General features: G+C 40.2%; 10 protein-coding genes across 10 annotated transcripts; 7 read left to right on the top strand and 3 right to left on the bottom strand. All coding sequences in view use genetic code 12, as the record gives it.

The window, feature by feature from the left end:
- Positions 1-186: 186 nt before the first annotated feature.
- Positions 187-1,158, top strand: DEHA2G10384g (DEHA2G10384p; the record flags this gene model as incomplete). Its single annotated transcript, XM_461997.1, has 1 exon — positions 187-1,158. One exon carries the CDS (start codon positions 187-189, stop codon positions 1,156-1,158), a length of 972 nt encoding a protein of 323 aa, XP_461997.1.
- Positions 1,159-1,368: 210 nt separating this feature from the next.
- DEHA2G10362g (DEHA2G10362p) lies at positions 1,369-1,857 on the top strand (the record flags this gene model as incomplete). The annotated part of the gene is made up of 1 exon (XM_461996.1): positions 1,369-1,857. One exon carries the CDS (start codon positions 1,369-1,371, stop codon positions 1,855-1,857), a length of 489 nt encoding a protein of 162 aa, XP_461996.1.
- Positions 1,858-2,193: 336 nt separating this feature from the next.
- DEHA2G10340g (DEHA2G10340p) lies at positions 2,194-2,820 on the top strand (the record flags this gene model as incomplete). Its single annotated transcript, XM_461995.1, has 1 exon — positions 2,194-2,820. One exon carries the CDS (start codon positions 2,194-2,196, stop codon positions 2,818-2,820), a length of 627 nt encoding a protein of 208 aa, XP_461995.1.
- Positions 2,821-2,830: 10 nt separating this feature from the next.
- Positions 2,831-3,604, bottom strand: DEHA2G10318g (DEHA2G10318p; the record flags this gene model as incomplete). Its single annotated transcript, XM_461994.1, has 1 exon — positions 2,831-3,604. One exon carries the CDS (start codon positions 3,602-3,604, stop codon positions 2,831-2,833), a length of 774 nt encoding a protein of 257 aa, XP_461994.2.
- A 192-nt stretch (positions 3,605-3,796) lies between these two features.
- DEHA2G10296g (DEHA2G10296p) lies at positions 3,797-4,324 on the bottom strand (the record flags this gene model as incomplete). Its single annotated transcript, XM_461993.1, has 1 exon — positions 3,797-4,324. The coding sequence occupies one exon, from the start codon at positions 4,322-4,324 to the stop codon at positions 3,797-3,799; it is 528 nt and encodes a 175-aa protein (XP_461993.2).
- A 393-nt stretch (positions 4,325-4,717) lies between these two features.
- DEHA2G10274g (DEHA2G10274p) lies at positions 4,718-5,308 on the bottom strand (the record flags this gene model as incomplete). The annotated part of the gene is made up of 1 exon (XM_461992.1): positions 4,718-5,308. The coding sequence occupies one exon, from the start codon at positions 5,306-5,308 to the stop codon at positions 4,718-4,720; it is 591 nt and encodes a 196-aa protein (XP_461992.1).
- A 670-nt stretch (positions 5,309-5,978) lies between these two features.
- Positions 5,979-8,318, top strand: DEHA2G10252g (DEHA2G10252p; the record flags this gene model as incomplete). The annotated part of the gene is made up of 1 exon (XM_002770560.1): positions 5,979-8,318. The coding sequence occupies one exon, from the start codon at positions 5,979-5,981 to the stop codon at positions 8,316-8,318; it is 2,340 nt and encodes a 779-aa protein (XP_002770606.1).
- Positions 8,319-9,354: 1,036 nt separating this feature from the next.
- DEHA2G10230g (DEHA2G10230p) lies at positions 9,355-10,479 on the top strand (the record flags this gene model as incomplete). Its single annotated transcript, XM_461991.1, has 1 exon — positions 9,355-10,479. One exon carries the CDS (start codon positions 9,355-9,357, stop codon positions 10,477-10,479), a length of 1,125 nt encoding a protein of 374 aa, XP_461991.2.
- Positions 10,480-11,043: 564 nt separating this feature from the next.
- Positions 11,044-13,216, top strand: DEHA2G10208g (DEHA2G10208p; the record flags this gene model as incomplete). Its single annotated transcript, XM_461990.1, has 2 exons — positions 11,044-11,174; positions 11,506-13,216. The coding sequence occupies 2 exons, from the start codon at positions 11,044-11,046 to the stop codon at positions 13,214-13,216; spliced, it is 1,842 nt and encodes a 613-aa protein (XP_461990.2).
- A 322-nt stretch (positions 13,217-13,538) lies between these two features.
- DEHA2G10186g (DEHA2G10186p) lies at positions 13,539-14,345 on the top strand (the record flags this gene model as incomplete). The annotated part of the gene is made up of 1 exon (XM_002770559.1): positions 13,539-14,345. One exon carries the CDS (start codon positions 13,539-13,541, stop codon positions 14,343-14,345), a length of 807 nt encoding a protein of 268 aa, XP_002770605.1.
- Positions 14,346-14,461: the final 116 nt, after the last annotated feature.

Raw genomic sequence — 14,461 nt, 5'->3', positions numbered from 1 at the left:
AGCGTTAAAAAGAACGAATTTTTTGCACAAAAAGACCCCGTAGATGCTCAATTTTTCACCCGGGTATATAGCGCCCGAAAGTTTTTGGAACGACAGGTGTTGAAACAGACCAATTTAAATAAACGGTTTCTTCTTAAATTCATATACAATAAGTTTGAAATAGTTTTTAACGATTGATCTAAGATGATGAACAAACAATTTATTCGTGGATTTGCTTCCACCAACCCAGCCAAGAACTATGCTTCTACTATCAAGAACCTTAAGGTCAATTCCGACACCAAGGTGATCTACCAAGGGTTCACTGGTAAACAGGGTACCTTCCACGCTGAACAAGCGATCGCTTACGGTACCCAAGTTGTTGGTGGTACCAATCCAAAGAAGGCTGGCAGCAAGCACTTGGACAGACCTGTGTTCGCTACCGTCAAGGATGCCATGAAGGAAACCGGTGCCAGTGCTACCGCTATCTTCGTTCCTCCATCGATCGCTGCAGGTGCCATTGAAGAGGCCATCGAAGCCGAAATTGCGTTGGCTGTTGCCATCACTGAAGGTATCCCTCAACATGACATGGTCAGAATTGCACAAATGTTGAAGACGCAATCAAAGACCAGATTAGTGGGTCCAAACTGTCCGGGTATAATTGCCCCAGAACAGTGTAAGATTGGTATCATGCCATCGCACATCCACAAGAGAGGTAAGGTTGGTGTCATCTCCAGATCCGGTACCTTGACCTACGAAGCAGTCTCACAAACCACCCAGGTTGGTTTAGGTCAATCCTTAGTCATTGGTATGGGTGGTGATCCATTCCCAGGTACCAACTTCATCGATGCCTTGACCTTATTCTTGAACGACCCAGAAACTGAAGGTATCATCTTGATTGGTGAAATCGGTGGTACTGCCGAAGAAGAAGCCGCCGAATTCTTGAAACAACACAACTTGACCAGACCAGAAGGTCCAAAGCCAGTTGTTTCCTTCATTGCCGGTGTCTCTGCCCCACCAGGTAGAAGAATGGGTCACGCTGGTGCCATCGTTGCCGGTGGTAAGGGTGATGCCAACTCCAAGATTGCTGCTTTACAATCTGCTGGTGTTGTTGTCGAAAAGTCCCCAGCCAGATTAGGTAACTCCTTATTACAAGAATTCAAAAACAAGGGTTTATTGTAAGTTAGCTTATCCCCAAGTTAACAAGTCTATATACACAAAATAAAAGCTATATATCAGTATATTCCATGTAGTTGTTCCTGTAATGCCAAAATCCACTATATATGTCCCATTCCTGCATCCAGCAAAAGGTGTTGAGATTCGATTTTTGATGAAAATTTTATTGATCAAGGCCTAACTATAGTAGTATTCAGCATACAACACGAATATATAATGTCTTTCAGATTATTTGCTAGGCCCTTGATACAAATGCCCAAGTTGGCGGCTCCTAGATGCATAAATATCACCCCAATAAGACCAATAAGCGCATCTGCTATATCACTTAAAACAAACACTTCCACCAGCACCAAAGAGAACGTCCATGACTTGGAAACGTTTTTCAAGTTGATTGGCCGTGACTGCATTGAACATCTCGACGCATTCGAAAGTGACTTGCAGAAGTTTTTAAAAACATCGTCCAAGGATATGAAGAACATGGGTATTGATGTTTCCACCAGACGTTACATGCTCAGATGGATCCACAAGTTCCAGAACGACTTGGAACCATTGAGAGAACACAAGAGAGGCAAGAAGAAGAACGGAGGAGAAAGAAATGCAAAGACGGTTTTGGCCAAGAGAACCGCATTAAAGAGGTTAGAAGAAAAGGAAAGATTCGAATCGCAAGAGTTGGAGGCCGAAAGAAAGGGAGAAAGAGAATTCTAAGGTGCTTTTTTCTTGCTATTGCGTGCAAGGATGAGAGTCATCTTGAATCAAGCAGGCATCTCGTTTGGGATTGTCGTAATCATGTCATAAAAAGTTTTGCAATTGTCGACCAGTTCTCCAATTGCTCTCTGGACGTCCAGTCCATCCTCACAAGACTAGTATATCATTTGTACATAGCTAACTACTTGTAATCAGAGTAAATATAACAACATAAGTCTATAATAAATTGTCGAAAGTAGAAACCTTCAATTTTGTGTCATCACTGGGAGTAGTAGGTGTTCTTTTTTGAATCAAGTAAAAGTTTCCATAATAAACTGTCAGTACTTAGTATCAAAGATGAAATTATTAACTAGTTTATTTGCAATCTTATCTATTGCCGTATTATTCTTTGGTAAGTATATCAATGCTTCCAAGGATTTAGCAGAAAACCCCCCAATTACCCACAAGGTCTTCTTTGATGTAACTGAAGAAGGTAAGCCAATCGGTAGAATCACCATTGGTTTATTTGGTACTGTTGTTCCTAAGACGGCTGAGAACTTTAGACAATTAGCCATTTCAACAGATCCAAAGTTTGGTTACACTGGTTCGATTTTCCACAGAATCATTCCTAAGTTCATGCTTCAAGGGGGTGACTTTGAAACCGGTAAAGGTTACGGTGGTAAGTCAATCTACGGAGGAAAATTCGACGACGAGAACTTCGAATTGAAGCACGATAGACCATACAGATTATCGATGGCCAATTCTGGTAAGAACACCAACGGATCCCAATTTTTCATCACCACTGTTACTACCAGCTGGTTGAATAATGCTCACGTTGTTTTTGGTGAAGTTGTCGATGGTTTCGATGTAGTTGACTACATGGAAAATGTTTCTACAAGCTATGGTGATCGTCCAGCCAAGGAATTAAAGATTTCTGCTGCTGGGGAGATTGCCGTCGAACAGAACGCTAAGGATGAACTTTAGAGGAAATAAACTATACATCATCCAAGTTTACCTTTACGCCCAACGATTCGACGGTACTTCCCTTGCCGTATAAAGGTATATCCTCTAAATAGGTGTCATCGTTTGATGAATTAATTACGTTATTTAGTAAATTGTCAAATGCAAGATTCAGTATTTCATTGTTCAAGCCAAGATTTGTAGACGAGTGGCCGTTGGAGTTGATATTTGATGCGGTTGCCGGAGTATGCAACATCGGCGTGGTCGTATTAACTGAAACAGTATTAGGGATTGTGTTGGAACTTGATGATATTTCTTTTTCTGCTTGTAACGTGGGATATGAATGGCCCATATCATGGATATTAAATTTACTCATTTTATTTAACAACTCCATCGAACCCTTGATGGATAAAACACTCGAGAGTAACCGTGACGATAATATATCGTATACCTTAGGTGCTTGGTATATATTGGCTCCTATTATATAGTAGTCTTGCTCAATATTCACCTGCTTTGGACTTAATCTTGTTTGTTTCCTTATGATCCAAAAATCAGGTTCTCTCGATGCAGCAATAATAAACTCTATACCTGTCATTTCTACTAGTTTCAGTTGTAAATACTTTTGGGGATTTATGTTAGGAGGGATTTGTTGGAATTGAAATTGCATTCGTAAAACCTGGTTATTGGAAGTTCTATCGTAGAATGGCGACTCACTAAAGTAGTCTAATACATTACCGGTGAATAATCCAAACTGCTGGATCCATTCAGGGTTTTTCCATTGTATTTCATCAAGTGGTTCCTTCGACATGCCTTATAATGAATAAATATGCCTTATATATTATCGTTTTGAATTTACCTTCTATTTTTCATATTGCAGCGCACTCACGACTCTAAGCCGTATACAACTATATCTACAGATTGTGGATCAACATGATTGATAGATACATATGTTAGATACATGTACCGTCTAGATTCGTTTATATAGGTTAAGTATTCCCCATCATTGATTCATATACTTTTCGAGTTCGTCTTTAAGCCAAATTGCTTCGTTGGATAATACTTCATCTGACCGGGGCAGCCTACCTTCATCTGGGACAGGCTGAAATCCACCAGTTTTCTGGTACGATTGCTGTCTTTCAAAAAAGTCAATTAAGGTATTATTTAGATCCAACCTATCTAATTTTTCATATATTCCGTCTCCAAACCCATCGGTCTTGTAGCGAGGAATTAGGTGAGTGTGTAGATGAGGTATGGATTGTCCAGATTCGGGCCCGTCTTGAATAGCTATATTCAACGAGTCGGCATTGTATAAATGTATTATAAATTTGTGGATAAGCTGCAATGTCAGCATGTAATCCTGGGATTCTTCGACCGACAAATCTGCAAACCTCAAAATGCTCGTTCTTAATGGTACAACAAGTACATGTCCCGGTACCAACGGCTTAATGTTGACCAAAGCATAAGTATACTTAGACCTGAAGAATACTTGGTGATTGACTAGATACTTATAGAAATAAACATCAGACATTGTAATACAGCGAGTAGCTAACAGAGAGGACAGAAATAACGGATTATTAGAATCGCGAGATATTTTCAGCCAAGTTTTTTCACCTAGCCAAGGACCGACATAGTGTTTGTACTACATTCAGAGAGAATTGGGGGATTAAGTAGGAAATACGGCCATGTACTAGCATTTATTTACATACGAGCAGAGCAGAATGCATTTTCGATGCTCAATGGGAGGAATATATATTGAACCGGGGCTCTTGAAAATTTATGTGGCTTCTCTAGTCAGACCGCCACGGTGCAACAGGCCCGTAGCCCCTTTCCATTAAAACTACACGTACTGTGGCCATACTAATTTCTGTAATAAATATATTGAAATCATCTAGTGTAGTGTATATATAATGTATTTCTAAATCTATTTGTTGACCTTACCGAAGTATTCCTTGGAAGAGGAAACTTCTGGCTTGATGGTTTCGGAACCTGGTTGCCAGTTAGCTGGGCAAACTTCACCGTACTTTTCGGTGAATTGGAAGGCTTCAACCAATCTTAAGGATTCTTCAACCGATCTACCAACTGGTAAGTCGTTGACGGTGATTTGTCTCAAGACACCCTTTGGATCAATCAAGAAAATACCTCTCAATGCAACACCATCATCTTCCAATAAAACACCGTAGTCCTTGGCTAAAGAGTGGTTGGTGTCAGCAATCAATGGAAGGTTAATTGGTCCTAAACCACCATCCTTTCTGGCGACATTGGTCCAGGCCAATAAAGAGTATTCGGAGTCGGTGGAGGCGAACAAAACTTCGGTATCCTTTTCAGCAAACTTCTTGACAGCTTCAGAGTAAGCAATGATTTCAGTAGGACAGACAAATGTGAAAGCCAATGGGAAGAAGGCTAAAAGAACCCACTTACCCTTGTATTGTTCCAAAGAAACATCTTCGAAAACACCGTCAACAACAGCAGTTTTCTTGAATGATGGAGCTGGTTTTTGTACTTGTGCGACCATTGTGTGTATTTGTATAGTTTATAATGTCAATTGACTAATATATAATTAATGTAAATCAATAAAAAGGAATCTGGAAAACTGTGGAAAATGGTTCCATTTATATACCGATGATTTTCGTCCGACAAATTCTAGAAGACCCGATTAATTACTAATTGCGGAAAGTGTTCCGGGTAAACTCTAATACACTTCGAAATCGGTTATCTGATCTTCCGAACTACTGACTAATACCACCGATCCATATCAAGATGGCAGGCTACATTGGGGTCTCCGATAGACGTCTGAAGCTTTTTCGACCTAAAATGCTGTATAATCCGCTGAGTAACTACCATAGAAGCAATTGCAAAATCCATAGTTCCACAGATTATCATAAGCAAACTGTGGCGCGATTAATAAGTCGAGTAAATCTGGCCATCGTTATCAGTGCTCCACACGACTGGATCTGGAGGCCGAGGATCGACAAAATGACCCGATGTTTCTGTCATTGAGTGTACCAACCATAATGACAGAATCATCGGGTTAATAGACCCGAATCTGCTAAATGTATTTTTTGGGAACTTCGCACGACCCTGATTTCTAGCGATAGCTAAACAGAACAGCAGACCTGTTTCGTGGAATATAAGATATTAATCCATTATTAGACGCTAGGACTCCAATCAAAGATACACATATGATGGAAAAGTTAGGATTTCATAAGGTATCAAATCATCCGGGCCCTGGAAACCCGTTGATCACCCACAATCAACCAATTGTGCCTGAAAGAAAGGCGCCAGTGAGACATTTCCAGAAGCAGTTCAAGGTGGATAACTGCCCTTCGAATGCGGTAGCGTTGTCGAATTGTATCGGGGTTAATCCAAGGGACTTTCAAGAGATGGGAAACAGAGAACCGGTTATATTGGATGGGAATTTCGTGTATTCGATTTACAAGGATGAGTCGGTGGCACCGGGAGTAGTTGGACTTGCAGGTAACATGAGACTGTGGGGGAAGTGGTCTTTACATCAACCGGTGGTGGTCGAGCCATTCAACATTTTCGATGGGAACAAACAGAGCTATTTAGGGAGTGTAGATTTGGTGGTTGATTTCAGATCAAGGTCGAAGGCGCACTCGGCCCCTATCAACCACGATGAGTTGGTGCAACACTTTTTGAAGATGTACGAGAACCAGATCTTGCAACCAACGCAATCGATTGTCATGGACTTCAAGGCGAATATTTTCCTCGTCACGGTGACAGGTATCCAGGTTCTTGATATCAACAACTTGGGCGATGTGCCAAACTTGCAGACATTGAGCGACTTGAATGCCAAAGGGATTTTGATCAAACAGACGCAGCTCAACATGTACCCACAAGAGGGCTCATCGATCAATATTGCGGCCGCTAGTGGCTCGAGGCAGCTTAGAAAGCCTCAGGGTAAACCTATCATCAACCCTGACTTTAAGTTGGAACAAATGGGTATTGGTGGGTTAGACGAGGAGTTCTCGCAGATTTTCAGAAGAGCTTTTGCCAGTAGAATTATTTCGCCTGATTTGGTAGAAAAGTTAGCGTTGAGACATGTTAAGGGGTTGTTGTTGTTCGGTCCTCCCGGTACAGGTAAGACATTAATTGCTAGACAGATTGGTAAAATGTTGAATGTCAAGGAACCAAAGGTTGTGAATGGGCCAGAAATGTTGTCCAAGTATGTTGGTGCATCCGAAGAAAACATCAGAAAGTTGTTTCTGGACGCTGAAACCGAATACAAACAGAAGGGAGAAAACTCGCAATTACATATCATCATCTTTGATGAATTGGACTCTGTTTTTAAGCAAAGAGGATCTGCAAAGTCCGACGGTACTGGGGTTGGTGACAATGTGGTTAATCAGTTGTTAGCCAAGATGGATGGTGTTGACCAATTGAACAACATTTTGATTATCGGTATGACCAACAGATTGGATTTGATTGATAATGCGTTATTAAGACCTGGTAGATTTGAGATCCAGATCGAAATCTCGTTACCGGATGAGAAGGGCCGTAAGGACATTCTTTTGATTCACACCAAGAACATGAAGCAAAACGACTTGTTAGAAAAAGACGTGGATTTCGACGAGTTGGCTGCGTTAACCAAAAATTTCACAGGTGCCGAATTAGAAGGGTTGTGTAATTCGGCAACGTCGTTCGCGATCAATAAATACACCAAGAGTGACTCGATGGCACAGGTAGATGCCAATATTGCCAAGATGAGATTAACCAGAAACGATTTCTTGTTGGCATTGAATGAAGTTAAACCGGCGTTTGGGGTTAATGAAGAAGACTTGACCAAAAATGCTCCACACGGAATTATCCAATACTCTCCTAAGGTTAAGACTATCTTTGACAAGGGCCAATCGTTTATTGATGAAGTTAAGTCTTCAGAAACCGAGAGATTGATCAGTATTTTGTTACATGGACCTCCAGGGAGCGGTAAAACTGCAATCGCTTCTACTTTAGCGCTAAACTCGGATTTCCCATTTATTAAAATGCTTTCAGCCGAAAGCTTGGTAGGAATGTCCGAAGGTATGAAGATAACCACTATCGACAATATTTTTAGAGATATCTACAAGTCTCCATTGAACATCTTGGTGATTGACAAGATCGAGAATTTGATCAACTATGTCCCTATTGGTCCTAGGTTCTCCAACGACATCTTGCAGATGTTGATGGTGAACTTGAACAAGCAGCCACCCAACGGAAGAAGACTTTTGATCATTGGAACAACATCGCAATACTCGGTTTTGAAACACATGAACTTGGTGGACTGTTTCACCAAAACCATTGGTGTGGGTCAAGTCACCAGCACTGACGAATTAATGATAATTATGACCAAAATCGGTTTTATGAATGAACACGATAGACATTCCATTGTAGACCAATTAAACAACATGGAGAATCCCATGGGCATTGGTATTAAGAAGCTTTTGCAAGTATTGATGAACTCGAAATACTTGAAGGCTGATGTCAATGGTGTCGTGGAAAACATCATAGAAGCACATTTATCCTAGTTGTGCTGCACGCTAAATAATATACTATATAGTCAATTAACGTTACTCCTTGCTTTTGCATTTAGAAGTAATTGATTCGCTCAATAATTGTAGTTTAGGCATACGGTGTATATACATATTCCCTTACTTAATCAACACCCAAACTCTACCCAAACATTCTATAATTCTACTAAATTGTAATTCTTTTACACAATTCAATTTAGTCACAGACTCAAGACACAACATACACAATATGTACTGTATCACATCCATATACTTTTCCCCTGCCCTTTACCTGAGAACCAATATTTTCTATATATTTTTGTATTTATTTTCTGTTACAGATGTATTTCCAATGCTCTCTTTGCCAACTATGTTTCGAACCAATTCAAACAATTAAAAAACATCTTACACACCGGGTTCGAACTGGCGACTTTATCCCCGAGCATCTCGCCTACGCGCGTAGATTATGTACGTATCTTATTGTGGTGTATCGCATATATATCTTATTGATATATGCTTGTAATATAACCTATTTAAGCCTAAATATCGATTATATGCCAATAAAACACAGACCATAGGAGTAGATGGGTCCAAACTACCTGTAAAGTATTTTTCTATATAACAGAATTGTTATAGAACCGGAGATATCTATTATTAGTGGTAATGCGTAACTTTCGTATCGAAGGGTTTGCAGATTTGTTTACGTTCGCTAAACGGGGTCTTATGATACATATCTTTAGATTTAATGTAGACTCTAGACATATATACCAAGTTATTGATATGTATATATAGCTAAGACGAAGGATAGTACGTATTAGTATATTACATTATATTTATGTATATGTTGAGTTATTAGTACAGTCAAACAGGCCAATTTGGTGCTGGCATATTTTAAGGTATCATCTATGCGCCCGCGCCGAGCCTAGATGATCTCCGCCAATAATACAGTTACTATGTTACCGATAGTTAGATTGTGGAACACCTGGAAATATAAATAGGCTAGAAATCCGCCCATAAATAGTAGTTGGAAGAGATAAGACAGTAATAGGACAATATGGACCCTATGGACTGTTTTGTAATTCCTAGCAGCATTAACCGGTGCAGTTTCAACCGACAAATATCAATAGAGCCTACTATATTTGCATTTGATGATTTAAGTCCCACGGAGGGGATTAGGACCCATGACGACTTTTTATTTGACAGCTACAACGGCATGGACGATTTGGCGTCGCCGCTTACATCGAGCGAGTCGAGTGTTCAATGCACGAAGGACATATTTGGGTTGGTTGGAGACGAATATTCGTTTGACATGATTGACACGATAGATACATATTCAGAGTTCAATGGAGCGTCAATAGTTGACGAATTGGGCTTGATAAACGATATTTCAGACGGAACAATTCATCACGAAAAAACAGAGGCGGCATGGAACGTTGTAATAAGATTTAGAGGCATGAAACACAAATACCAGCAAATAATTCTCGAAGGAGAGACCGTAGTGGACATAAAACGCAAAAGAGGAACGGGCGACAAGGGAGGTTCGCATGGGAGATCATCCAAGGGTCTCAAGAAGATCAAAAACAAGTCGAAATACACCAAACAGAGCGAAAGGTTCAGCAGCGATATAGACAGATCGATAGAAGAGTTCAGTTCCACCAGGTCAAATTTGGAACTAGACACCAGGATCCATCTGGAACCCAATTTTTTCGGCCTTTTACCTCTTCACACAATGAAATGCGACCCCAAATATCGTATGGTGGGTGCAAAACCCCAGGCCACTCCCGAAGACTACGTCAACAAGATGAACAAGATTTCCAAGATCGACAATGATAAGTACTTTTCCCGCATAAATATCCACGAATTATCACATATCCTCGAACTCGACCACTACAACATCTCGCTAACCCGCGAAATCGAGCTCAAGGTGTTGAAAGTTTTCCAGCTCTACTGCAAGTTCGAGCTCGGTCACAAAACGTGGATTCGCGACACCAACAAGCCCCAGCGCAAGGACCTCATTGCAAAACTTCGCAACTACATTTCCACCTGGTATCCTGAGTTGAGTAAGTTCAAGCTCGAGGTCATCATCAGACGGGGCAGCTACAGCATAATGCAGCGCAGATTAAGACGAGAACGCCGGAAACGATGCTCTGTTGCATCCAAAAGCCCTTCAATCACATAATGTGTATTTCAATTGTTGTAATATATCTTCAGTTTGCACCTTTTTTGCACGGTGTTTGCAAGATTAACTTGTGTGTTGTGCACCAAAAGATCCAAATTATAGATATCCCACTCCCCCCAACTAGAACACCACTATCCGCCTATACCCGGTCCAATAAATTATGTATAATGTATAAAATGTATGTCATAGTGTTTAAATGGGCTTTGTCCCCCCTCGTCGTAATAATACAGCACATGGGCAATATCCCGCAGTTAACCGAAGATTCCACAGAAACCCGGTCTAGATTCACATCCCCTCCATTTTATCAACTTGGACAACTCTACATAGCTACATGGTCCAGCTGCTAAAATCCTAAAACCCTATTAAGTTTCATATCTGAGAAATGTGCGGAAATGTGCGGCTGGTCTGCGTAGCACCAATCTCTGAGCCCTCTTCAATCTACTAAGCTAGCAAGCCGCCAGAACAAAGAATATTTCAAAAATAAAAAAAAAAAAAAATTCTGGCCGTCTGGAACAATGTCGAGGGTGGGGCTCGTCTCGTGTATTAAATTAAAATTACGGATGAATGTCGCGATGTCGTGAGTGTTGCTCTCCGCTATCAACTGTCTTGGGTACCACAATACAAGATACGTCAATTTCAGACTTTTTGACTTGCACTTCACCATTTGGACATCTTATTGGTAAAATATGTCAGGGGTGAGTGTAGTGTGACCTCGGATTATACTCTTTCTTCATTTCTCTTTAGAGGTAAGATATATTGGTCTACATTACAATACCCCAATTGGTAGAGGCTGGCCGTTTGTAAGAACATATCCTGCACATAAACGGGATTGTTCTTTTTGGGTGTTGCTCCAAAACTGCAGAAAAGGATACACTAGACTGAACATAGTAGAGTTTTTCTTCTTCCATCAAAGTAGCTTGAATCGATACGGAATACACGAGATCACGATACATGAAAGGTTATTGGAAGGTAGTTTATTGTACGAGTTATTTATTAGAAATTGATCATGGGAAATAACACTTCTAGTACTAGAAAATCAACGGCCAACAACCGGTATAATCTGGGCAATATTCGAAAATCGTCGACTTCGACCAACAACTACCACAATTTAGACGAGGAGTTCAGTGACTTGATATTGCACCAGGTAAAGCGTAAGCAGGATGCGAAACACAGGCAACAGAATGAGCAGCAGGTCGAACACAGAGAGATCTACACCCAGAATAGTTCGGGCACAGATGGGTCCAACAAGAGCATGCAGCAGCAATACCATCAATTTTCGAATGAGTTGATTGAAGATGAGTTCAACGAATTAAATGCCGGATTGCTAGATGCAGAAGGTACCGAGGTGACACGGAACATCTTACCCAACAACAATTACAACAGCGACGCAATGGATACGTCCGAAGATCACTCATTATCGAGTGGACTGTCATTACCCCAGAGAGGCGAAACACCGACGCCTAATTTGAGCAAAGTGGATTTCACTAAGCTTGCGGCGGGGGCGTCAAACGCAGGGGATGCAAACATGAACTCGGATGTTGCATCACCGATAAGCAAAAGCAACATTTCGAACAAGTCCAAGAACGGTAGACGTATCCCGGTCGAAATCAAATGGGTGAATACGAATAAGGAGAATATTCTGAAGATATCGATAATCGGATCGTTTTCGAGTTGGAGGAACATCATTCATTTATCGCAGTCATCCCAACACGAGAACGAATTTGTAACCACGATCAAGTTACCGTTGGGGGTCCACAAATTGCTCTATATAATAAACAACGAATATAGAGTCAGTGACCAATTACCCACTGCCACTGACCACGAGGGGATATTTTTCAACTGGTTCGAAGTGTTGGACGAAGTTCACCTTTTCAACCATTCTCAGAATCAACCAAACCATATTGGTGCGTCTTCAGATTATGATGCAAATATTATTCCTTCACTTTTAACGGGTGAAACTCAAACTGCTGGTAGGTATGAAGTTGACAAAATCAGAAAGAAGCTGAACAGCTTCTTAGCCAAGGTGAGTAAAAGTGAAGGGTTTCCGGATGTTGAACATGTGGAATATATGAATGAAGATTCACCTGCTCCTGAGGTAATACCGCATGTCGCCGACGATTTGGAAACACAGAGGCCCCAAGCTGAACGCATGCAATCAGATTGCTCCACCAATACTAATGAATCGAATAAATACGTGCCTTACCACGAACAACTATCGACATCATTCTTGACGGAATATCAAAAGGCAGCCTTGAGTTACTCAAGCGATATTCCAGAGATGTTTGTGAACTACGATTACTTCAAAAATAAGGGCCCAGACTACGAGTTGCCGGAACCACCTCAATTACCAGCACATTTAAACAACGTGTTGCTAAACAAGATGTCATCCAACCACCAACAGAACCACGCTCAAAACATTCCCGTGGTTCCACCTACAATCACCGACCATCAACATTACCAACAAGTGCAACAGATACAATCCAACCAATACCCATATGAGTACCAAACTCCATCTGTAGCACCCAACAATTCTTTCAAGAGACCTCCGTTGAGAAGAGCAGATAGCTCATACTATGCTTCGAATCAAGAGGCATATCACTTGTCCATCCCTAACCATGTAATATTAAACCATCTTATGACCACATCCATAAGAAATGACGTTTTAATAGTGGCATGTATTACAAGATATTCAGGTAAATTCGTTACTCAAATAATGCATTCACCTGCGGATACTTGAATCTTGGTCTTGAGAGCAGGTGGTTTGGTAAAGCTTACAAGTCTGTATTTTAGCATTTGTTAATATTTACATTCAGTTCTTTAATTTATGCTTGTTGTTAATTATACACTTTTATTAATCCTTATTTATAATATAATAATATACGTTTATTTAATATGAAGCTCATTTGTGGTTATGGAAAGATCGGCTTCTCGAATATCGATTGTGAAACAATTTTCAAACAATTTGTAATCAGTATATAATATCATAGTAATCTACATATACTTGACAGTCTATAGATTGATATATACAATAGCATATGAGGTTTAACTTATAGATAAATATGTCTTGGACGGGTATAAAAAAGGCTATTAATAGGGCTGGTGCTCAAGTAATGTTAAAGACTGGCCATATTGAGGAGACGGTTGATAAAGATTATGAATTTGAAGAGAAACGTTTCAAGTATATGGAGTCAACATCTACCAAGTTACAAAAGGAACTTAAGCATTATTTAGACTCCTTGAGGATATTAACAAATGCTCAGGTCAATGTGAGTGAAGTATTAAGTGAGTTTTACGGGTCCAATAAAAATGAAGACAAAGAGTACAAAAGTATAAGCCAAGAATACCATGGGGTAATGAAGCTTCTAAATGACCAAGCGGTGGGTGAATTGGAACAACCATTCAATCAAACGGTACTCAATCCGATAGCTAGATTTAACTCGTACTATATTGAGATTAATGAGGCCATAAAGAAGAGAAACCACAAGAAACTCGATTACGATGCTATGAAGAACAAAGTGCGGAAGCTCATTGAAAAGCCAGGGGAAGACCCACTGTACGAGTCTAAATTGAGTCAAAACCAAAGCCAATTGACTCAATTGGAGACCACATATGAAACTATAAACGATCAACTAAAAGATGAATTACCAAAGTTGATTGACCTTCGAATTCCTTTCTTGGATCCGTCATTTGAGTCGTTCGTGAAGTTGCAATTGCGCTTTTTCAACGAAAACTACAATCATTTGAATAACTTGCAGGTAAAGTTGGATGCTCAAACGAGGCAAGATTATATCAGTGGTGCTTTGGATGAAAAAATAGATGATGTACTCATTAAAATGAGGGAATTGAACATAACAGGGACAAACTAACATCTTTGCTAATGTATTCAATAGCTTTTTACTATAACTTTCTACTGTATTTATGTATTTATGTCATAATTAATTATTAGGTGTTTTTGGCTATGTTTTGTGCAATTTGTAGTCCA

Source organism: Debaryomyces hansenii (assembly GCF_000006445.2).
Source record: "Debaryomyces hansenii CBS767 chromosome G complete sequence".
Taxonomy (NCBI): Eukaryota; Fungi; Ascomycota; class Pichiomycetes; order Serinales; family Debaryomycetaceae; genus Debaryomyces; species Debaryomyces hansenii.
Note: the sequence above shows the minus strand (reverse complement) of the source record. Positions and strands in the feature narration are given on the sequence as shown.